Source organism: Pieris rapae, chromosome 8 (genome assembly GCF_905147795.1).
Source record: "Pieris rapae chromosome 8, ilPieRapa1.1, whole genome shotgun sequence".
In the NCBI taxonomy this organism is placed as follows: Eukaryota; Metazoa; Arthropoda; class Insecta; order Lepidoptera; family Pieridae; genus Pieris; species Pieris rapae.
This window is the reverse complement of record NC_059516.1, coordinates 10,826,618-10,850,296: the sequence shown is the minus strand read 5'-3', so window position 1 is coordinate 10,850,296 and position 23,679 is coordinate 10,826,618. Positions and strand designations below refer to the sequence as shown.

At 34.4% G+C, this 23,679-nt stretch overlaps 4 protein-coding genes across 10 annotated transcripts; 2 read left to right on the top strand and 2 right to left on the bottom strand.

Moving 5' to 3' along the window:
* The first annotated feature begins 853 nt into the window (after positions 1-853).
* LOC110992026 (BTB/POZ domain-containing protein 17) lies at positions 854-5,228 on the top strand. The gene is made up of 15 exons (XM_022257664.2): positions 854-1,023; positions 1,112-1,252; positions 1,484-1,581; positions 1,887-1,968; positions 2,079-2,198; positions 2,277-2,413; positions 2,512-2,628; positions 2,977-3,089; positions 3,181-3,350; positions 3,721-3,825; positions 3,913-4,017; positions 4,089-4,177; positions 4,283-4,378; positions 4,480-4,558; positions 4,674-5,228. Exons 1-15 carry the CDS (start codon positions 943-945, stop codon positions 4,731-4,733), a joined length of 1,593 nt encoding a protein of 530 aa, XP_022113356.2. The 5' UTR covers positions 854-942; the 3' UTR covers positions 4,734-5,228.
* A 336-nt stretch (positions 5,229-5,564) lies between these two features.
* On the top strand, positions 5,565-10,452 carry LOC110992027 (spore coat polysaccharide biosynthesis protein SpsK). 2 transcript variants are annotated; one of them, XM_022257667.2, is made up of 7 exons: positions 5,565-5,699; positions 5,869-6,042; positions 8,063-8,268; positions 8,933-9,086; positions 9,210-9,478; positions 9,550-9,762; positions 9,859-10,452. In XM_022257667.2, exons 1-7 carry the CDS (start codon positions 5,651-5,653, stop codon positions 9,910-9,912), a joined length of 1,119 nt encoding a protein of 372 aa, XP_022113359.1. In that variant the 5' UTR covers positions 5,565-5,650; the 3' UTR covers positions 9,913-10,452. The 2 variants fall into 2 exon arrangements, with proteins under 2 accessions (XP_022113359.1, XP_022113358.1); XM_022257666.2 differs by having other exon boundaries at positions 9,841-10,452.
* Positions 10,453-10,684: 232 nt separating this feature from the next.
* Positions 10,685-14,374, bottom strand: LOC110992084 (synaptic vesicle glycoprotein 2A-like). Of its 5 annotated transcripts, XM_022257750.2 has the most exons (10): positions 14,254-14,374; positions 13,863-14,024; positions 13,591-13,753; positions 13,394-13,515; positions 12,797-13,035; positions 12,567-12,718; positions 12,376-12,490; positions 11,557-11,843; positions 11,151-11,278; positions 10,685-10,797 (listed from the first exon to the last, which is right to left on the bottom strand). In XM_022257750.2, the coding sequence occupies exons 1-10, from the start codon at positions 14,306-14,308 to the stop codon at positions 10,739-10,741; spliced, it is 1,482 nt and encodes a 493-aa protein (XP_022113442.2). In that variant the 5' UTR covers positions 14,309-14,374; the 3' UTR covers positions 10,685-10,738. The 5 variants fall into 5 exon arrangements, 4 of the variants coding, with proteins under 4 accessions (XP_022113442.2, XP_022113443.2, XP_045485284.1 ...); XM_045629327.1 differs by lacking the exon at positions 10,685-10,797 and having other exon boundaries at positions 11,181-11,278; positions 11,732-11,843; XM_022257751.2 differs by lacking the exons at positions 12,376-12,490; positions 12,567-12,718 and having other exon boundaries at positions 10,721-10,797.
* Positions 14,375-16,299: 1,925 nt separating this feature from the next.
* On the bottom strand, positions 16,300-22,112 carry LOC110992060 (synaptic vesicle glycoprotein 2B). Of its 2 annotated transcripts, XM_045629315.1 has the most exons (11): positions 21,965-22,112; positions 21,456-21,617; positions 19,531-19,693; positions 18,969-19,090; positions 18,629-18,873; positions 18,201-18,355; positions 17,729-17,858; positions 17,276-17,574; positions 16,822-16,854; positions 16,524-16,651; positions 16,300-16,426 (listed from the first exon to the last, which is right to left on the bottom strand). In XM_045629315.1, exons 1-11 carry the CDS (start codon positions 22,020-22,022, stop codon positions 16,314-16,316), a joined length of 1,608 nt encoding a protein of 535 aa, XP_045485271.1. In that variant the 5' UTR covers positions 22,023-22,112; the 3' UTR covers positions 16,300-16,313. The 2 variants fall into 2 exon arrangements, with proteins under 2 accessions (XP_045485271.1, XP_022113419.2); XM_022257727.2 differs by lacking the exon at positions 16,822-16,854.
* Positions 22,113-23,679: the final 1,567 nt, after the last annotated feature.

Below are 23,679 nucleotides of genomic sequence, written 5' to 3'. Positions count from 1 at the left end.
CCGTTTTCTTCTTTAATGTCAACATTCTTCTATACATGTTATGAAATTATGAAAAAACAAACTTTAAGTCTAGCAAATTATATTACAAATTATTATAGTATCATTTGTTTTTACTTTTTGAATCAATAATCAATGTGATGTTTCTTTTTTTTTGGAGTTTATGGCCTGGTATCTAGACCAATGTGATGTTTCTAATGTGTCTAATGTTGCCCCTAGTATCAACTTTAAATACCCTTAAACATCGATTAAACCCCCTAAAGTTTTTGTTTTACTCTCGGTTTGAGAGAGAATTTCAAATTGTTAATATACAATTTTATATATTATAAAATGTATAAATTGTAGTGTATAGTGTTTTTTTTAGAAAATATAAGAAATCTAGTGTAAATTATCCCCTTGAAATTACCGTAAATAATTGAAACTACAAAACCCCCAGGCATCTTGATTCTCCCTAAATTTGGGGGATATCTCTCAAGTTATAATGATTCATTCATCTTAATATAAATAAATCTCGTAGTATTAAATTGTAATATAGTATAATTGACAGTAACCAATGGCACAAATAATTCGTGTTCACAGATACAAAATAGTAGTACGGTTATGTGTTTCGTTACTGAAACTCACTATACTGATAGAGAAAAAAGAGATAAACAAGTGTCATATTATGTCAGGTGCCACGCTTCTTGCGACTCGTGAGTTGACTTCTGTCGTTTATCTTGTAAGTTGTAAGTTGAGATTAGAACATTCAGATGTGTCAATTGTAAATATTACGATTCGAGGAGCTACTAAAAGAAAATAATAAAATATATCATTTTATTAATTGAATGGAAATTCAGTAAATTCTAATTAATCAAATTATCATTTTCATATTTTTTCCAGATTTACTTTGGTATAACAATATAAAAAAATATCTTTTTTGAGTATGATTCAAAAGAAATTATAAATATGAGTTTTCTCACTGTGGATGGACCGAAACCTTCCACCAGTTCGGAAAAATGTGATTATATAGAAAATGAGGATCTCGAGGTATTACTTAAATATCTAAAAGATATGTTTACCGTGATTGTGCATTGATTTTGCTATATTTTTTAAATATTGACGAGTAATATTTCAGGTGGATAACTCACAGAGTGTACTACTTAAGATTGCAAATTTGTATGCTGAGCAGTTAATGAGTGATTTAGTACTTGAAGTGGGAGGCGTTGATTATTCAGCTCATAGGCTGATATTGTGTGCTAGTAGTGAAGTCTTTCAGGTAAATCTATCAGGTTTCTCTCCATTAACAACACATTTTTTAAATATCCCGATTAAGTATGTAAAGTAATTAGCCATACAAATTTTCACTCATTAGAAATGTAGTAAACACTCAAATAGATTAAGGTAAATATTTGTTATAACATTTTTTATCCCCAGAAGTATATAAGTTATATTTACTGCAGTGTTTGAAAGACCAATAAAACCATAAACACATTTTTATTTGTTAAAGGTAATGTTAATGAACAGGGAATGGAATGAGTGGCGTGAAAGCAAGATAGTATTGCAGGAGACACCCACAGCTTCGTCAGTCTTTCCACACTTTCTCAAGTAATTATAAAATGATTGTGGTTAATTCCACTGAAAAAATTACAGTGTTGAACTCTGAATATTATATTCAGAAGTAGATTCAGTGTAGAAATAACTATAAAATTCAGCAATATTCTATTATTTCATCCTAATTTGTGAAGTCTCACTTCTGAAATTGTACTTGTTCACGAAAAAAATCCTCACTAATATATAATTGATTAGTTGCTATGTCAGTCTGGCACATTACTTATTACAGGTACTAGCTAATATATTTATAGGTAACAGTTCTTTATATTCTTTTATATCTAATTTAATTTCTATTACAGGTATTTCTATACAGGACAAATAAAAATTTCTTACAACACAGTCTTACCTGTTCTGTCTTTGGCTGACAAATATAATGTCAAGGTAGGTATATTGTTAGGTGTGTGTAAATGTGCATCATAAATAGAATATTAATTTTCTGTTTTTTACTGACAATAAAACATTGTGTACATTTTTTAAATTTATAATTTTAGGACTTAGTGTCACTATGTCTGGAGTACATGTCCCAACACATAGCATTGGCTGCCAAAAAAGGACAAGTGATCAATTGGATGCAGTACACAATGGCCTGCGGTCATACCAATGTTGCTAAGGAATGTTGTGTTTTAGATTATTATTATTATTATTACCATGAATTCAAAACAACTTTAATTATGTTATAAACTTTTCAGGCGTGTCTAGATTTTGTGAAATGGAACATGGAATGGGTATGGTCTCATGCAGATCTTTCAGAGCTGGAGGATGAAACCTTGCTGCTTCTCCTACAGCAGAGCGATCTTGTTTTGTATAATGAATGCAGTTTGTATCGGTAAGGATCAAATATCCATGAAGAAAAAAAGATATTTCTAAGCAACACAATAAGCAATGTCTTGACAGAGCTATTCCATGATTAACTTTGTCTTCTAGGTTCACAGTGGACTGGTTGCACCGGCAGAAACAACGGTTTAGTCAGTCTGAGGAAAATGCCTGTGAATGGAAACAGCACTGGGAGACTCTAGTTACCACCGTCTTTTCACACATTAGGTACATATGTACTTTTAAATTGACTTATCGACACTGATCTGTATACCAACAATATTTTTCTGATATAATCTGACTGAAAATTGTTTAACTCAAAACAATTATTATTAAACATAAAATTGTGCTCTTTGTGAACTAAATCAAAATCAGTGAAGTATGCACAATTAGCGACGAGAGCTGAAAGAATAATTGCATAATATTACGATAAATCATCTTTACCTTCGCCGCCTCGAGTTGACAGTCAACAATACGTTAGGTATATCTGCACTGACACGGCGAAAAATAAAGAATGTCGGATATTTCATAAAATACACAAATCTAAGACTATTTAAAAGTAGAAGATTTAACTAGGTTCCCTATGATGTGTCCGTCCCAGCTGGCCAAGCTGCTGCTGTGCAGTTTGACGCAGGAGTACAAAGAGTTCTTCATGGAGCAAATGGCCATCGCGATGAGCTACCAGTCAGGTGCGTGATGTGAAATGCCCCGCGATCTGTCTGCGGATGCATCTTCAGAATAATATATGTACTCAATAGGAAAACGTCTCGTGGTCAACAGGTCAAAACGAGCGAGTCGCCGAGATCCAAGAGAGCGATCACGGCCGTATGCTGTTCACTCCGAGGCTTTACACGGAAGACATTTGGGGTTCGATTCTCGGCGTGGACAACTTTCATTCGCTGCCCTGTTATCATACGCGCACGTTCATTTTCTCGACACGGCCCAGCGTGGTATGTGATTCTGGTCTCTCGTGTTCACTTTTCTCCTTTCATCAATTAGAATTTGTACCAAAACAGAGGATCTTGCCGCCTAAACATGGCCTCTCCATCTCACTCAGCCTTCTGGTAAATCCGTCACTGATTGGCTTCTAATTATTTATTATGTGCGTTTATTGAGCTAGGCTAAACTTTTATTTTTATATATATATCGACAATGTGTCAGATATTTCGCCGTCTTATTCTATTACAGATAATTGAAGACCTAATAAATGTTGTCAAGTGTCAACTTGTAATAATGTCGGCGTATGCGTGTAGGCATTTCCCGCATTTGTGAATTATAAATGAAAGTAAACATAAAATGTATCAGAGCATTCGTTCGAAGGTGGACGTAGCGCCCGAGCGCCTGAGCGAGTGGACGGTGGATCTGTACCCGAAGGGGGTCTGGTTCAAGAAGAGTATGCTCATCGCCTGGTCCGGGACTTACGACGTGAGGATTCCTTTTCTATTTCCGAATCTCTTCCAGCGGTGACGTTGTTTAATTTTGTAAGCTTAAAGAAAATATAATCGGTTCTAGGTCCCCGAAGTGGTCCTCCGCACGGTGCGCATCTCCATCACGTGCCAGAGCTGCCCCGACCCTGCGACCGGAGACTTCGATTGCGAAGACGACGTCAGGGTCAAGGTATCTCTTTGCGCTCTCAGTTCGGCCCTTGGTACGAACGCTCAGTACTCAAAACCAAAAGTGCTTTTCAGGTGGGCGTGCTCGTGTGGGGCGTACAAAACGGCGTAGAACACGTCGCGTCCGTGGTCGAGAGGATTCATCGCTTCTCATCACAAAACAGGTCTCGATTCCGTCGTTGACCTTTCACTCGGCGGAAGTTTGCCGAGGGCGAAGGGATACAGTCGAACGTGAACAATGAATAACTTGTCTCAATTTGGACTCGCAGGGTGCTGAACGTAGATGGCGCTTTGGATTTCGACGAACTGAACACGCCGCTCTACACGCCGGCCGCGGCCGCCTCACCGCTCCACAAGCCCTCGGGGTACCGAGAGTTTTTTAACGTCTATTTAAGAAATACGATAACTCATTCGTTTTTAGAGAATTTTTAATTGCCAAAGGAAATATAATTCTGTTTTTTCTTAGGCGGTGTTTGAAATGCACGGAAAATTGTGACGCACCGGAGCCCAAACATTTATTGGGCCCGAATAGAGATCAACTGCGGGTGAGAAACATTATTTAATTCAATTAAAATATTGTATATAGTATAGATATAATACACACTGGATATATATCTAAAACATGTTAATAAGAACGAATACCATTTAACCATTTCTCAGATCCAAGTGGTGATCGTGCCTCTGACCGATTTCTGCCACGTCACTGCGCCGGATGGATGACCGCGAGCTCCGTCTCGCTCGCACATATATCGAGCGAAAGAGATAGCTATATCCGCGTCAAAGAATTTTAAAGCCACGGCGTTTACCACATAGAAGATTCAGCTATTATGTTTTTGTGTCTGAGCCTCGGAGCTACGTGTGTATACTTTTGAAATTGTGTTATGTAATTATACTATTTACTTACTGGGAGTGAAAACCTTTAAAAAAATATTCGTGTTCAAAACATTTACGGTTGCAACTTATTAATGAAATAAGATTTTATGTGTGCATAATGTAGAACGATATTCTTTAAATTTGGAAGTTGACTTGGATTCAGCGACAGTGATTGAACCCCTGAATCCTGAAGAAAAAATTTGTGCCAAAGGCAAAGACAATTTCGGACTTATTCTGAATACATAATGGACAAATGACGCGCGGTTTAGGAATTTTATGTGCAATAACTAATTCTACTATACGATTGTAATGTTAATATTAATAAATACATTTTAAAAATGATCTTGGGGTCGTTATTTAATATGCCGCGATATACCTATGGCAGACAAATTTTTACATTTATTTATAGGTATTCTAAAAACAAACTCACGTTCAAAGCTACTAAAAGTCAGCTACTTCCGTACCTACATGAATTAAATAAACTTTATAGATTGATTTGATTTAAATTTCCGTCTAATGAACGAGAGGAATTGGTCACTAATTCATCCGTTTCATATTTTAGATACTGTCAAGAAAATGTCAGTTTTAGTTTTAAATGTCAAGTGTCAACCACCAAAAATTATCAAAGTGTTGCAGTCATTGTCAAAATTTAAGTGTAGTCAAACTTTGAGTGTACATTTACATTTAGTATATTCACTTTTTAGTTTTTAGTAGTGAACTGCGTGCAAGTGTCGCATGTGACCGGTAGGATTTAGGCCGGAGAAATGTCTTCTGCCGGTGATAATATAAAAATTAGAGCTGTTGTATTAGGAGGTAATTTCAATTATTCTATTACTTAAAGATACATTAAATACTAAGAAAATTTATTTTTTTTCTATAATTGATTCTAAAAAGTCAAGTTTTTGAATCAGTAACGGTCTTACGGTTAGTCATCGGGTGACCTAAGTTTTGCAGTGTTTTTTGTAAGTGAATGTTTTCATAGGGTGCGGCTTTATTGGCCGCAATTTGGTGGAGTACCTTATTAATAATGACCTTGTCACGGCGCTACGAGTGGTGGACAAGACTCCGCCGCAACTTGCTTTCCTCAATCCCTCTCACACAAAATGTTTTGATGATCCTCGTGTCGAGTATAAGAGTGCTAATTTAATAAATCCTGGTGAGTTTTACATATTATACTCATTCCATATGCCTATTCATTCAACATTCTTACTTAAAGTGCTATATTTAAATTATAAGCTTGTCCAAAATGTTTTTTTTAGATATAGCGCGTTGTAATACGATTAAAGGTATCTCATTTCAGCTTACTCATATAAATAAGTTTTGTGTCTAGACATGCGCTTATATAAATTTTACAAATGTTAGTGCTATTTCAGCTCAGCAAGGTTGACATATCTTGTATATTTATTAAACAAGTGTCATTAGCATGAGTGATAACAGCTTATCACTATGATTCACAACCAAATAAATATAAAAAAACCAAATTATGTATTTCTTAATGCGACTTTACTTAAAGGTCCTTTTTTTTTAAAAAATAAAATATTAAAATTTTGAAAATACTGCTATGTGGCATAACAAACAAAAATCTATACAGTTTTATCATATATATATATATATATATATATATATATATATATATATATAAATTTAATATGTTAACATAACCTAATATTATAATAAATATTCAGTACCTTATTATTTGATTACTGAAGTGAATACTTATTGAAGTTACTTTGAACACTCAATTGAATTATTTGCATGAATGAACAAGGGGCTATGAGAAAAATCAATACATGACTAAACTGAGGGCATTATTCCCTCAGCCATGTGAGTAAGAATTATTTATGCTCTATAAACCTGCTGTTTTTTCTGTTTAATTCACATATCCCAATATATATACTAACACTGCATTGCCATTGAAACTTGCATTTTCTTCCTTTGAAGACTTATATGTATTAATTCTTTTAAAAATATACTTAGGTTCATTTAACCTTCACCTACCTTTATTCTATATATAATCAATTAAAATTGGGTAATGTTTTAAAAGTATATATTACATATTTTACCTTTATTCATGAAGATCTAGGCACCTTGTTCAAAGCGCAAGGCTTAATTAAGATATTTTGTTATTTAAATTGGGAAAGCTTTGGAATATAAATTTAAGTAGTAAATGCAAGCCAAGTGGTCTACTTTTTATGTCTATTGATTAGCCAAAATGAAGTAGCATATGATAACAAACAGGAAATAAATGTTATCAGCAAAATTAAGTTTTAGATAAGTTTGTAATATATAGTAAGTATATTTATTTATTTACACTTCGTTGCAAAGAAACACAAATAAAATAATACATAAAAATTACAAGGGATGCATCATGCAACGGGCGGCCTTATTGCTAACAAGCGATCTCTTCCAGGCAACCCTACTAGTATAGTTTTATTTATATTGTCTACACATCATAGAAATTAAATTATATTTCTACAATTTGTAGGCATGGTGATTCCTATTGACTAAAAATAAAATAAATAATAACAGGTCACTTTGAAAATAAATGAAATATTTTGTTTTTAAACAAGGTTGTTAGAAATAAAAAATATTGTCTGAGTGAATATAAATTATTGTCCTTAACGGCCGATACTATGAAAAACCAAATTTCTTATCAATGCTGTATGTATGCACATGCAATTAAATCACTTTTAATTTTATTCCTTACAGATAGGCATTTTATGAGTCAACAAACAATAGGTGCTATACAATGTATCTACATAAGTTATTGAATTGTGTGAACATAAAACAATGCCTGTTCACATTATCTGCTCCGACTGCACATTATATTCACAATTCAAGTATAATATAATAGGTATAGGTTTGTTTACAAATACTAGAAATATTTGTTACTTATTTACTTTCTTAAAAACTTACTACATACTACATATAATAAAACATAAACCTTGTCTTAATGTTAAAGAAATGTCACTAACTATGGTAAATACAAATGTAGCTTTGAAAGTGATATTACAATATTTTCACCAAGATTTCCTTATTTATTTTTCATTATATTACATTAATAAAATAATAATGAATTGAATTAAAATATGATATTACATATTATATTTATAAGGCAAATGTGATCTCAGGTTTCAATGTATGATACATGATATTCTGTTTGTTTTTTGTTGTAGCATCATGCGCGTCAGCTTTAGAACCAGATGGTGGCCCATGGGATCTGGTGGTAAACTGTGCAGGTGAAACAAGAGTTGAAAAGACTGAAGCAGTCTACTCGGAAGGTATATTCACCCTGAGTGTCAATGTTGCCAAGCAGTGTGCGAAAATGAAAGTCAACCGCCTTATTGAAATATCTAGTGGACAAATGTTCAGTAGTGATAAGGTTAGTGATAGATATATGTTATAATAATAATTATTATTATTATTTATTCATTGCACGAATATGGTACAAAAATCAAGGTGGTACAATCATCAGTTGTTCGCATATTCTGCCACACACAGTAGCGCGCAAATTTATCTTAGTTTAGATTTTACATTATTAGTCAGATTCATATCAATTAAGTCAATTATCATATATTATTTAATTTGTATAAACTACCATGTCTCACACAAATAATTGTTTATTGAGTAGTACATTTTTTCAAAAAGTAATGCACTAAGTCGCTTTTTAGACTCTAGTCGGAAGATCTTTTAATTCTTTCGGTAATCTGTTGTAAATTTTAATTGCCAGAATTTTCTAAGAAAATGTAAAGACAATTTTACAATAAGCATATTAATATAATTCAACCTCTAAATAACAGTCAGCCTATAGAAGGACATGGTGGAAATAGACTTCAGCTGCATGTCAACAAACTAAAATACTAGTATAGGTTAGGTTTTCCTTCCTTTAACTGAGTCATCAAGCAGTAAGCAACATCCGATGCATACAAAATAAGCAAATGGCAAATCAAGAAAATAAAGAATAGCTTTTATATATCTCTCAATATAACATTTATTATTATTAATTTATTTAATAAACAGTAATTAATTTAAATTAACAATTACAGCCACACAAAGAAGACGGGCCTGTGGATCCATGGACAGTAGAAGGACGAATGAAAAGCAAAGTTGAGCAGGAATTGAAGAAACTGGAGAGTGAACTCAACTACACCATCCTAAGACCTGCTATTGTCTATGGCATAGGAGATAGACGCAGTCTCAGTAAGAGTTTCTCCGTTCTAAGTTCTAAGTCTAGTTCTAAGGCTTCTGTTTGGTTTTATTTTGTTAACGTAAATTGCCTCTAGTTCACTTCTATCCACTTCAGATGTTTTCTATAATTTCCAGCACCGCGTCTATTATACGGTGGAATCTACAAACATCTCGGTGAAACCATGAAGCTGCTGTGGACGGCTGACCTCAAAATGAATACAGTACACGTGCGAGACCTCTGTCGGGCGATATGGAAATTGTCCAGCCTGCCGGAAGCCCAGGGGCAAACGTACAACGTGGTGGACGAAGCTAACAGCTCCCAGGGCAGATTGGCGGAGATGGTCGCCGAGATTTTCAAGATAAATCATGATTATTACGGAAAGGCCATATCTTCACTGGCCAAGGTGAGTTTCGACTCTTCTCCCTCGATGAGATGTCTCCGAGGATCGGTTTTGAGGCTGAGACCTCGTTTCAGAACGACATAGCCTCGGTGGCGGAAGAGGCCAACGTGAAGCATCTGACCGCATGGGCGGAGATCTGCCGGAAGTACAACCTGGAGCACTCCCCGTTGGAGCCATTCGCCAGCACCGAGCTGCTACTCAACAAGCAGCTGTGTCTCGACGGCTCCAAGCTTCGGGACCTTCTCCCGCTGGAAGCGCCGCAGCCCACGGCCGACCGGCTGCTGGAGGTGAGCCGTCTCTTTCGATTCGCATGTGTCGTCAATGGGGGAAGTCCCGAAGCAAAATTTAGTCAATTCACTCTAAAGATCGATAAACCGTTGCAGGTGTTGCAGGACTACGCTTCCATGAACCTGTTCCCGAAGGAGCTCCTCGTGTGATAGAGAGGTGTCGTGACGTAAGAAGAAGAGAACGAGACCCTGCGCTGCCGTGCTCTCTGTCGAAGGAGCTTTTGAGACGTCTTTTTCGAAATTCCTAAATGACCACTCGGACGCTGTGAATTGTGATACTTTGACATTTCTCGACATCATTTATACATTTCATTGGCGAAGACTGGAAAGGCCGACTGCCTCGACGCAATTCCATCCACAGACATTTTAGACATTTCAGAGATTTTAAGAGTTTTAATAATTGCCTTTTTCCCGCGTGTACTTAGCCCCCTGTATCCTGTGTACTTATCCGCAATTGTTCAGTGATTTCCGCTCTCATCGGTCATCAAACACCACTAGACGAGATCTTATAGTTTTAGCTATTATTTAAGCTTTTGTGTATTTTCTGCTCAACTCGTATGATTATGAAAAAGTGCTTATTATGTTAATTACATTTGGTAAATTTATGAAACAAAGTTTCTTTGTGTTTTACTTTTCGTTGTAAGAGTTTTTAGGTGTGACATTTTTGCGCAATAAAAATTTAGTCACTAATGAGTTTTTTTTATCTAACCTCTGCAAATTCGCTCACATCATTGATTTCATTAAGTGGACGTAAATTACACCTAGTACTGCTCCTTTGACCTAGAGAGAGTAGCCTCGACGAAACTGACCTCCGTCTGCATGATAGGGACCCTTCAGGCCGAGATCGATAATATTTATCAGAGTATGACGTAATTCATTTAGTAAAATTAAGGAAAAAGGAGGAAAACTATAACGTTATTTCGCAAAGTATAATTGTTTAGTTTGACTAAAACCTTATCGAAAATTGTAGAATATTTTAACTGTTTCCACTTGGAGAGTTGTCTGCCGGTAACCACATCGCTATGAGCAATCCACCTGCAATATAAAGAAACACTTTCGATGACGAGTCCAAGTTTAGAAATTGTTCACTTTTCGCAAAATTGTGGAAGACAAGGGTTCCAAAGTTGAACCGAGGGTTCAAAGTGCACTAATCGAGCTTGAGTCACTATGGCCCCCGCGGTGGACACTACTTATTAACACGTATATGATGAGTCAGTAAGATAAAGATAACGAAAATTTTCCATAATTACTTTATTATAATTTTTGAGATCATCTTTTTATTTTATTCATGTCCGCGAGTTCTAAATATTTACGACTTCAAGGCAGAATAGCTTACTATTTGACCATGATCAAACTAAGTGAATTATCTTATAATCTAATATACACACTTGTAATGAGAGCGATGTATCCTCCAATCATTGGACTGCAGTGGTCAGACAACAACGCCGCGATTAGCTGAACGCTGAAGAAGCCGAAGCCTCTGGCTACAACTACAGACAAACATGTCGCCATTCCTCTATAAAAAAAATATCGTTTAGTATTTCAATAATAGTTCAAAATTCTTAAGTAATGTGTAAATTATGAGTTGAATTATTCCCCAGAACTAATATAAATAGCATAGAATTTTGTGAAAAAATGTATCTTTATTATATAAGCAGCCCTCTGCCTCTGAGCCCACTCGTCACATATACTCGCATAGAGAGCGAACAGCTGGTAGCCAGAAACAAGGTTCATTAATTGAAGTAATATGAATCTGGGTTCCCAAGCAGTGCGTAAGATAAATGTAAAATCTACCTTAATTGTGTCGGATTTAATTCCACTAAATACGTATTAACGTTTCCCAATATTAAAGCCACATAAAGAAATATGAAGAACAGTCCAATGCTGGCTATCGATTGCTTCACGAAAAGAAGCAGTATACCGGCTATGATAGCGATAATAAAAACTAATAACGTTGTCCTTTTTTTACCCAGTGGCCCGACTATGAATGTTAGAAGTAAATTTAGCGTCCCCGACATGCCAGAATAGCACATGACCGCATATAATGTCATAGGTTGAATTGTGGTACTACAATCAGCGGTCTGAAAAAGAAACAAGTATTAAAGTAATTTTAATTCGAAGTAGAACAGCTGAGCTTAGCTATCTAAGCTACGCCGTAGAGGTAGGAAGCTAATAATAAGCTGATGTAGCCGCTACGGAGTCGTAGCGAACGTCAGCCGCGTCTACGTTTAACACTTGTTACGTTAAACTACGTAGCAAGTACGAGCTTTGACTACTGCCCTTGGAACATTCAAGGCAATTTGAATAAACTTGTATTATTAAGTAATTAATACTTAACTTTGTTTTAATTTAAGTTTTCTAGGATCTGCCGCATAAGGAGCTTGTTATCTTCAAAACTATACGATAATAAAAATAAAGAGCTATCAGAGTTAGAAAGTCTTAGTAACTTCGTTCTTACAATTGACCATCACTTGAAGCATCTATTAAAGATCTATACCTGAATCTTACTGTTAACTATCTATTTATATAGTAAATGAATGTGATAAATTTAAGATAAAAGCAGACAGGTAGGAAACTCCGCGGGAGTCAGGTAATTTAGCAGTATGAACACACCAATTTGTGAGAAGCAGCTTTACTGGCCACTTCACAAAAAGTTTTCCCAGTCTTATCTTCTCCATAAAAATACGCGTTTGTCATTGTTGGCACCCACATTGTATAGCCAGTCGACCTGGCAAAACAATTAATTTTTACTACTTGTCTTTTGATTTAATAAACAAGATAATCTTATAGCAAATTTAACTTACGTCATGTATGCACATAGTAAAATATAGTAAAGTATCAGAGAGTTTTTTAAAAGTGGTGGTTTAAAGAGAGGTGCCGTTTGTTTCCAAGGCTTTTTCCAAACTGAATTTCCAGAATATGTAGTGATTGTTTCCTTGAGATATATTGATGATATCTTCAAGAAAAAATACAGTTATAAGCACGTGCTTACATAAACTAATGATATAAATTACTAACGGGTGTTGAAACTCACTTTGAATTCTCTCGATCCCTTATTCCATTTATGTATAGTTTCCAATACGTCGATCGCGTCCTTTTCGTGACCCTTACTTAGTAGGAATTTAGGACTCTCTCGCACCCATATAATACCTATAGTCCCAAATATCCCTGGCAATGTTATTAGCTGGAGGAGTAGACGCCAGGGTCGGTAGTTCAGGTTGATCAAGGGCATGTTAATGCTGAAGGAAAGCTGAAGAATGGGAAGTGCAACAACTAAAACACAGGAATTCAATAAATGTTAATAGTTTGTGTGATTTTTTTTCTTTTTCATTATATATTTCGACGTATTTATTTGTATATATAATGCAAAACTGTTAGATGCTCCGATTTAGTTAGAAAAATATGCTCTTAATGCACTCAAGGCCGCGCATAGTCTATCATTTAAACAATAATGTTGATAATAATATAACATTGTATGTTTCATAACATTCACAAGTACCTAAGTAAGTAGGTATGTATGATAGATATGTGACTTATATGACTTTTATTTATATAACATAAAATTCGCTACGCATCTTACGGTCTGCAGCCGTATACAAAATATATTACATTATTAACGTAATTTACTCACTACTTATTATAAGCTGCACAAACATAGTAGCACTGGCCATAAGAAACATAAATTTGCTCCTGTAAGCAGAAGGAACAGTTTCTCCTAGAAGTACAAATGCTGCAGCATTCGCTGATGATGAACTTAAAAACGTAAAACACACAGTATTAATTGAGTACTTATTGGACGTGAGAGCGCAAATACTTGCGAAGACTTACAAGCCAGCTGACATAAGTTTCAGCAGTGCCAAGGAAGTGTACGTAGGCGTCATACTAGCTGCTAAACTCCAAAAAATGCTCACCGGCATGGCCAATAACAATGTCTTCTGTCGTCCGATCGTGTCGGCACTTAGTCCCCAGACATATGAAGAAATCATGACTCCTGAGTGAGGATAAAATAATACGATAATATACGATAAAAACCTAGGCGGAGTATTAAACAAGCACTATAGATATATGTTGGTAGTTATATTACATATTATCTATCTTACCAATCAACGGTATCGCTGAGAGAAGTCCTTGTTGCGACGTCGATAGTCCCATATCACAGGCCACATCCGGTAACACAATGGACAAACCAAATATGTCTATGTACATCGCCAAAATCAACAGGCAACAAACAATTAGTAGACAAACATTATATTTACCGAAACCTGAAATAGTTAAAGAATGTCGCATTGTATTTTCGTCCACTCAACATCAACTCATGACGTCGCTCGATGATGTAAACACACCCTTAATTATATTTGGAAGATATGCAATTTTTTGTTCTATTTCCATCGCATTTCGTAGATTTATGTAAAAAAATTTAAATTGAGATTCGATGTAGTCATAATATTTATTAACCAGAGCTGATTTGTTTTCATACATTTTTATTCTTACCAGTTTTATTTATGGCTTCTTCAAAATCCAGCTTTTCACCTGTAATATCGTCCATATCGGCTACTCAATTCAGACAACTTGTTTACTATTCTTAACCCGAAATGAATAGTTGTGATGTAACTATTAATAATATAGATACATTTAGAATTCATGACAAAGGTAATACTATTGTACAGTACTAAAGATTGTTATGTTCATAGAATAACGTTTCTATAGAGTCGCTATAAATCTACAGTAATATTAATAGCTGACAAGTTTCTTTTGTTGAATTTACCTAAAACCTTTTGGTTTAACATGTTTCATCAGAAAAGGTTACAACGCTATCGGCTATGTAACATCCGAAATTATGCGGGGTACAGGTAGTTGTTATAAACCAAGAACTATATATATATAGAGAACTATATATATATATATATATATATATATATATATAGTTCTCGTAGCAGCTACGCACTTCTAAAAAGGGTTGTAAGGAAAGTTATACGTCGTGGTACAATGTCTGTGAAGTACTTACCAGTAGAACATAATATGGAAAAATATGGGATTCATATTATTAAAAATAATTAAACATCATTGTAATAAATTATGTAAATTGTATGTTATTGAGATGTTGCTTTTACGAAATCCAGAAGAAATGCTCCATGCTAACTACTAAATTTTTATGCTCTTCTGGTTAGTGCTCTGCTACGCTCACGGTTTCATCGTGGATACATCTTTCGTTCCACTCTAAACAAATTAGTCACTCTAGTGAGTAATTAGATAAGTAAGAAAATATACTATATTTAGTGAGTTATTGGTTTGTATCTAGAATTTTCCAACTAAAAACTTCTTAACTTGTATAAAGAGCAAAGGTTTGATTTTCATATCATAAATTAAAAAAAATAGTGTAATTAATACACAAATATTTGATATTATGTCTTTGATTGCAATTTTCACGTCACAAGTGCTGTGGCTTTGATCGAAATGAAGTTATATAAAGAATATAATAGAAGAATGCTAAATCCTTAACTCAAAACTTTAAAAACAATGTTAACGCAATTAGACAGAGAGAGCAGAAAGGTACGGGTCTGACTATGAATCTAGACAAAACAAAACTAATGACAAACAGCATAAAAACACCCATACTGTTAGACTCAAATCAAATAGAATATGTCAATGAATATACATATTTAGGACAGATCATTGCACCGGAAAATCAAATGCAAAAAGAAGTTAACATCAGAATAAATAAAGCTTGGAAAAGATTCTGGTCTCTAAAGGAAGTTATGAAGAATCCACATATGCCCCTTAAAGATAAGACTACAGTGTTCAACTCTTGCATACTACCAAGTTTAACGTATGGAGCACAAAACTGGGCCCTCACTAGCAAACAGAGTGGAGCACTCAGAGTGTGCCAAAACAAAATGGAGAGGAGCATCCTAAACCTCAAGCTAAGAGACAAAGTTAAACTTAAGAATATAAGAAGCAAGACAAAAGTTATGGATGTCACTTACACAGTGAAAAAGCTTAAATGGAACTGGGTAGGCCATATGATAAGAAACAATAAGGGAAAATGGACAAAAGATGTTACTGAATGGTATCCTCGGGATGGAAAAAGAAAGAAAGGAAGGCAAAAAACAAGATTATATTAGGAAGGTAGCTGGAACAACATGGCAAAGAGAAGCCACAAATAGAGATAGATGGAATAGTATAGGGGAGGCCTATGCCAAAAGGCAAACTGATAATAAATTTACCGATGTCGAAAATTAAAATGAATCTAATTTATATTTATATTATTTATCTAAATATTATTATTAATGATTAAAAGTGCATGTAATCTTATCATAATTGAAATAAAAATTAAATTGCTAAATGTGCATGAAACTGATTGTATTAAAATAAATATGAAAGGCATTGTAATATATTGAAAATTATTTATTACAAGAGAGATAGAACTATAATGATGTTATCAGTAATAAAGGCTATTTTTATTTTTATTTTTAAATCCTTAACTCAGAAAATCCTCTTTTTTTGCGTTCATTATTATGTCAGAATAAAACACTAGAGTCACTTTGAATACTTTAACATTTATTTCGATCTATAGAGTCTGAGCTAGAGCACTTTTTGCAAGATTCCTCTTGAATCACAGGTTTCTTGACGTCCGCTGGCAGGAAAAAGGCCGCTATTAATCCACCTGAAATATGGGTGTTTTTTAAGTTACATTTATTAATACCACACAACACAAAAAAGAAAGATAAAAGAAGACATATTGTTATCAAAACATAACTCACTTAGTCCGAGCAGAACGTATGATATTATCAGGGGTACACAGTAATCAGCCAAGAGATTCGCGATGACTTGCACGCTGATAAATCCGAAACCTCGCGCAACAAGAACTGACAAACAAGTCGCCATGCCCCTAAAAGCATACATGCATACATTAAATTGACACACGAAAATATCAAATAAATTGTATTGCTCAGTTTCGTACGCATTTGTTAAATTTGTTGTATCCTATTGCATTGTTTAAGTAAGCTTATTTAATAAGCAGGCATGTATAAAATAAAAAGCTTTAGAGGTGATATTTACCTCAATCTTAGTGGACTGCCGAAATCATTATACCTACAATAATACATTTACGTAATTTAATAGTAGAATTTAGTTCTATAGCATAAGCATTGCATTAATTATCAATTATACATAAAGACAATAAATAAGGTAGTCTATAATTATGATAGGGTTACAAAAGCCATTCTGACAGCGTCGATACATCGCGCTCTCCATTAGCCGAAAAGTGTAGCACCTAAAAGACCCAGGGCCGCTCCAGGCCCGCCACAACGACCGCCCCGCCCTTGAGCGGGGCGCGAAACTGATACCCCCCGCAAGCCCACGGGCGTAACGGGGCTCCCGGCGCCACCCACGGGTGCAGCGCGGAAGACAGCAATAACTAACTTTGTTAACATCTATTTATTAGAATATTCGAAGATAATAAATCAGTAGATTTATTTCTCATATTATTTTATGAAGGACCTTAAATACAAACCTTAAGTACGTAGGAGTTAGCTCCACTAAGTACGTGTTGATATTTCCCAAGATTAAGGCCACATAGGGGAAGATGAAAAACAGAAGAATGCTCAACATCGGTATCCTGACGAAGAGAAGGAACACTCCACAAGAAATGGTGATTATAAATATCATTAACGTCGTGGTCTTCTTTCCTAAAGGCCCAACTAGGAAGGTAAGAAGAAGGTTAAGAGCTCCGCAAAGACCTGAATATACCATTACAGCATACAAGGTGTTGGGCTTGATGATGTCATCACAGTCTTCTTTGATAAGCGAGCTCTGTAAGTTAGGTTAAACAACATTTTTACAATATAATTATGTACATCAACGCTTCAAGTACTACCTACTTATTATTATTAAGTTGGATTTAATAATTAATCGGTAACATTGTATGAACAAAAATGCTGTAAATTTTATAGTCATAAAAGCTTACACCGTTGTTATACAGAGTGCGTCGGACCGCGGAACTGGCGATTTCACAAAACGTCTTTCCTGTCGTCGGGCTGTCGTTGTCGAAGTAGGCGTTGGTGACAGTTGGAATCCACATTGTGAAGCCTGTTGAACTAAATTTTTTTTATAGGACAGGGGGCTAACGGGCAGAAGGCTCACCTGATGTTAAGTGATACCGCCGCCCATGGATACTCTCAATGCCAGAGGGTTCGTGAGTGCGTTGCCGGCCTTTTAATAGGCAGATACCACGGATCTCTTACTACGGTCCTGATATAACCTACTTTTTACTTGCCTCTTATTTATTACATCCTTGATTTGGTCCAGTATGAATGATAAGGCATAGGCCATCGGATTTTGTTTTTTTAATCATACTATTAAAATATTAACAAATATTATATATTTAATTTAAAACATTCAATTAAAATAGTTAATTATCGTAAAGATAAAACACTTACGTCATGTAAGCGCACAGTAGAATGAAGTAGAGTTGTAAAGAGTTTTTAAGTAGAGGTGGTTTGAAGAGCGGTGCCGTTTGGTTCCAGACTTTCTTCATTACAGACTTTTCCGTGCTATTCGTCATTTCCGACTGCTCCAGGTATACCGAGGTTACCTGAAAGTGAACATAGTATATTTAATCAGAAATTAATAAGTATACTAGACAGGTAACTCTATATTTTTCTATTGAATAAATTGCACCTAGTTCAAATATCATTTCACCGTTTAAATGCGTCATATTTATTTCCAAAATGTTTTAAGACGTTTGGAGTCGTCTAAGGCGGCTTTTTTAATAGAATATAATTTAAGAGTGAGGACGAGATTTGTTCTTTCCCTTCTTCTTTCGTCGGTCTTTCTTGTTTATATAATATATGTATGTAATTGTAACCTTATATAACTCCGTATCGCTTCCTGTGTTCCATTTAAATATTTTCTTTAGAACTTCTAACGCCTCTTCATCTCTTCCTTTGCTGAGAAGGAATTTAGGGCTCTCTTCGAAGAAGATCATGGCAATTATCATTACGATACTAGGCAAGCAAAGAGTTTGTAGCAGCAGTCTCCATGGACGGTAGACCATGTTAAGCCATGGGACCTCAATATGAAACGATAGTCTGAAGATTCCGAGAGCCGGCACTAAAAGAATTCATATTATAGACTTTTGATACATTTTAATTAAACGTACCAAAATGGAGCTAAATTAATTTGTAGTAATAAATTTGAATACACACAACATGTGCTCAGTTGTCCAATCATCGTTGAACTTGCCATTAAAAACATGAACTGACTTCTGTGATGTCTCGGGACGCTTTCCCCCATGAGGACGAACGCGGCTGTATTCGCTGATGAGAGACTAGAAGAGGAAGGTTTTTTAATTTGTAGTTGTAGAGGTTCTTTAGTATTTTCAATTATTTGGTTGGAAAATAATGCGTAATTTATTTTAAATTAAAACGTATGTCAACTATCATTTATCAGTAAAAAATATATAATTATTTAATTAGAAAATTATATTTTTTGGGGAAACCTCTTCACCTATGGAACTCTCATTATTGAAAGATGGAGTCCTTGTCATTTGTAAAGATTTATTTAAAGTATTTTTGGACACTATTTTAGGGTGACTCGTCATTTTGATTTAAAATGTGAACTGTAACTGAACTACTACAGTGTTGTGTACTATTTTTTTTCAGTTACCACTGTTTAGCACTTAACTAACATGCCTATGATATTTTTAAGTTTCCATAGTCTGTTTCTTATGGCGTGTATTAAAAGTTTAATTGATAGCAACTGACTTACAAACAAGCCGATAAGAATCTTAAAATGCAAAGTGCGATAAAATTCGGCGCCAAACTGGTGAGCAGACTAATGCTGGACCCGATGGGCATTGCCAATAATATCGTCTTCCTGCGACCCAGGGTGTCAGCACATAAGCCCCAAACGTACGACGATATCATGGTCCCTAAAATATAGATTATGTTGAACTAAGTATAACAGGTTTTATTCACATACGAATATAGTTTAAATAAATGTATTAATATCGAGTATTTGCAAATACTTTATAAATAAACATTTCAACCAATACACTAGGGATATCATTTTGATACAGTACAATAGCTTGCAGTTCTCTGGTAAACTGAGTGTTTTAGTATTTACTACAATTTTCGTAGATTTCACCGCTACGAAATTTATTCTGGAATGACAAAGGAATATGACTGAGTTCCCGGGGATTTAAGTACCGATTTTCAACTAAGCTTTTCAATGGATACATTAATTCATCAATATCAAAATTTAATCATCGTTCACACTGTCTTCTGGATATAACAGCCCATTCAGTCATCCCTTACTTCTTCCATCAGCATTGAATTACCATCAGCCTCCGCTCTGGAGTGCCCATATGTACTCCTTAACTCCATAAATGGCCCTTGAATGTAAAATTACAAGAACTAGACATTGACTTTCGTCTAGAGATTAATATGCTTTGCATAATACATTTGCTAAATACACATTATTAAGTCTCGTGATTGAGATAAAATTTGTTTTATTAAATATTTAATTATACATATAAATGATCAGTACAGCGATTGTATCTTATCGTTACGATAAGTTTCTTTGAGCTATAAACATTTAAATAACGTCACGTAAGATTCACGGTAGTAATATCTGTTATAAAAATACCAAATTACAATTATTTTATTTTAACAACGTCCTTGACTGAAATGGTTTAATTATTTTAATAGGCAACATGATGTGTCAGCTTTCTCTGCTTGACACATGCCATCGTTTTTTAGGTCTAAGTCATGTCAGTTTCCTCGCGACTTTTCCCGTAGGCCAACAGTGGTCACTGTTAAATTACTGACATATATGTGTGACATATATTACAAGTATATATATTTTTAATAATATGTTATACGTAGGTATAGCCTTCTTAAATAGGACAGGTTTCTGTGTCTGTTCTGTCATAATTATCATATTTATAAATACAACGTCTTGTTATGTTTAATTAAAAGTCTAAAACGGTAAACATTCTACCAAAACGTGTTCGGCGATCATCTAAGTGCTAGCGAAGAAAGCTTTGCTCTGTCGGCAAATCATTTTCACTGAAAAGTTTCTTTCATTTGATGCGACAGATATTATGGCTGTTGGAGTACTTCTTTTATTCAAACGTTGAAGGCGTTTTAGAGAAGATGGAGGAGAAGGACGTTTATAATTCCACGTGAAGCTTTTTCATTTACTAATGTACCTAAGTACTATTTTAATTGAGGGTATTTGTTCTTGTAAATGTGATATTTTTAAATATTTATTTCACATTTCTCACCAATAAATAGACTATATTATGTACTTACTTAATGTATATCGTTGTTTTTGTTGGTCGACTGATTATTTCTGTAGATTAGGTTATTTCTGTATGTTTGTATGTGAACTGAATGTGTGTAAGTGACTTAAATGTTACAAAAAACCACAATTATATGAATAAAATACAAAAATTTACTTTTTCATAAAATGACTATTAATTATTATTATTACTTAATAGTTAATTATAATACAACATTTATCTTGTCTAAATGATTATCTGAACGTGTGAAATTATGAATTATTATAAAAAAAAATACTTATTGAGTACGAAAATAAATACAAGGAATTTACAAGAGTTTTAATCGTTACTAACCTTCGTGGAAATATTGAATAAATTTGGGCCTAAATATCTTAAATGTTTACTTTACCGATAAGTGGCAGAGCTGAGAGTAACCCTTGTTGATTAGTAGTGAGAGCAAAATCACAGGAAATGCTGGGCAGCAACACAGATAAGCCGAAAATATCCACGTACATGGCGAGGATCAGCGCGCAACATGTCCCCAGCAAGCAGTAATTGTACTTGCCGAAACCTGAAAAAAAATAGCTCTAGCTGGTACATGCAAGAAACCTTACTCACTGTGATTTGTCTGAAAATCACAAAAAGAATCAGCGGCGCTTGATCTCGTAACTCAAAGGTTCGATCGCGGTATGCACCAATAGAATTTTCAATTTTTCTGCACAATTATTGCTTAAGCGAAGAAGAAAAACGTCGCAAGGAAATCAACGGGTTAATAACGTGTTACCTCTATCATGCAAACATGGTTGCTATTATCTTCTTCCCGTGTCATGAAAGATCAAAAAGACAGATTTCGTTACAAAAAAACAAGTTTTTGTTGATTAACAAAAGAGTGCATTTATCTAATCGTAAACGACTCACCACTAGCCTCTAGGGCGTCGTCGAATTGTAACCTGCCTTTATATTTTTCACTAGACATTTTACGAATTTATTTACTAAGATGAACTATGAACGTCTCCTTGTAATAATTTATATTGAGACTAAACGAGGCAAATGAATGAGCTCGATACAGGCGACTCTTTATAAAGACTGATTATTTATTTGACTCGCAAAACTGTGTACTCTGTATTTAAATCATGTGGTAGAGATATCATTGAAGGTAGAATTTCTCTTTGCGAAAGAATAGAAATATTAATGGTGGTCTCGACATGACTTTATCTATTACTTGTTAACAAATTATTGCTATTACTTCTGCCTATTCCACATTATGCTTCCTACGATTTTATTTTGGATATCGCTTTGTCAACATGTGTTGGAACTAAAGCTATCGAAAATTATATTGAGTGTCAATGGGCGGTGGTATCACTTAACATCAGGTGAGCCTCCTGTCTGTTTTCCCCCTGTTCTATATAAAGAAAAACCTCAGTAAATCACAGTTCTTATATCCCAAACCTGTTCAATAATTGAATAAATTCAAAAAATACAAAAATCTAAAATAATTTATTGATGTAGGTAACGTAATGTACACTTATGAATGTCAAAAAAGAAATATAGGTGGAACATGGAATGCTTCTAATATTACATTTACTGCCAGTTTCTCAAGGGCGTAGAACGGAAGAGAAGTATAAATAATAAAAGAAGTATAACCTAATAAGTATTCCTGACATTTTACTGACTATAAATGACTATAAAAACGATAAAACCTTTTCAATTTAATTAATGATAGTTAGGTATTTTTGAAAGGAAAATAATGTATCATGCTTCATGTTCAAGCTTTCTGCAGTGTCCTGTTGCAGTTTTCCTGCACTGTTCCAATAATGCTGCTCCTGTGTTAGAAGATTTTTTATTTGTGAGAGGGGAAATATTTCAGTTAATTGTTCAATTCAACTTGAACTATTTGTAAAAACTTTGAACAAACAAGGTATTGTTTTTCTTACATTTTATTATTTATATTTCATTTTAATATAAAAAAATCATATCATACTTTGTGCATTTATAATGAGTGAGTCAATAAATTTATTTATGTTACGTATAAATTTAAAGAATACTATTTATAATTCGTTTCTGCTAACTATACTGATTGTAAATATCTGATGAAAAATATAAGTACATTGCTTCTTCTCATCTTGTCATTCGGTATAAAAGTCTTAAAATGATGATCTTTCTCATTTTAATTTTTATGTGCTACAAGTCTTCGTAATACAGGAGCTGGATTTATGTTTCTCGAGCAAGTATTCTGACAAAATCAAAAATTTTATTTAATATTATCGCGCATTAATTATACAGACACATTGTCTCCACGATTAAGAGTCTGTTTCGTTGGAGCCCTGGAAGACATTCGTGTAATCAGTGGCAAGTGGTTTTGGATCCTATGTAAATTATGGTGATCCTGGCCACCTTTTAGAAAAAGATGAAAAATATTTTTGGAGTTTACTCCTTAAGAATCGATTTTCATATATAAGGCGCCCGGTATGAGAAAAATATGACAGGTAAAATCTACTGATGAATGACCTCGTTACTTGTTTGGCGCAACGTTCTAATTTATTGGATTATTTTAAAAAATAAATGTTAATTGTCAGATAATAATAATAACATAATTTATCAACATTCCTAATGAAATATTTGTGCACATCTGA

What these genes read in the sequence shown, in the direction of transcription:
- LOC110992027 (XM_022257666.2), top strand. Translation starts at nt 5,651, where the DNA reads ATGTCTTCTGCCGGTGATAATATAAAAATTAGAGCTGTTGTATTAGGA. An exon ending in TAGAGCTGTTGTATTAGGAG is followed by an intron (nt 5,700 to 5,868) that starts GTAATTTCAATT and finishes ATGTTTTCATAG; the next exon opens with GGTGCGGCTTTATTGGCCGC. An exon ending in CGGCCGACCGGCTGCTGGAG is followed by an intron (nt 9,763 to 9,840) that starts GTGAGCCGTCTC and finishes TTCACTCTAAAG; the next exon opens with ATCGATAAACCGTTGCAGGT.
- LOC110992026 (XM_022257664.2), top strand. Translation starts at nt 943, where the DNA reads ATGAGTTTTCTCACTGTGGATGGACCGAAACCTTCCACCAGTTCGGAA. An exon ending in CTAGTAGTGAAGTCTTTCAG is followed by an intron (nt 1,253 to 1,483) that starts GTAAATCTATCA and finishes TATTTGTTAAAG; the next exon opens with GTAATGTTAATGAACAGGGA. An exon ending in TCTCGACACGGCCCAGCGTG is followed by an intron (nt 3,351 to 3,720) that starts GTATGTGATTCT and finishes ATTCGTTCGAAG; the next exon opens with GTGGACGTAGCGCCCGAGCG.
- LOC110992084 (XM_022257750.2), bottom strand. Translation starts at nt 14,308, where the DNA reads ATGGACGATATTACAGGTGAAAAGCTGGATTTTGAAGAAGCCATAAAT. An exon ending in AGAAGCCATAAATAAAACTG is followed by an intron (nt 14,025 to 14,253) that starts GTAAGAATAAAA and finishes TAACTATTTCAG; the next exon opens with GTTTCGGTAAATATAATGTT. An exon ending in AGGGATCGAGAGAATTCAAA is followed by an intron (nt 12,719 to 12,796) that starts GTGAGTTTCAAC and finishes TTTTTCTTGAAG; the next exon opens with ATATCATCAATATATCTCAA.
- LOC110992060 (XM_045629315.1), bottom strand. Translation starts at nt 22,022, where the DNA reads ATGTCTAGTGAAAAATATAAAGGCAGGTTACAATTCGACGACGCCCTA. An exon ending in CTACTGTGCGCTTACATGAC is followed by an intron (nt 17,859 to 18,200) that starts GTAAGTGTTTTA and finishes AAAAAAATTTAG; the next exon opens with TTCAACAGGCTTCACAATGT. An exon ending in GCACTCTGTATAACAACGGT is followed by an intron (nt 17,575 to 17,728) that starts GTAAGCTTTTAT and finishes CCTAACTTACAG; the next exon opens with AGCTCGCTTATCAAAGAAGA.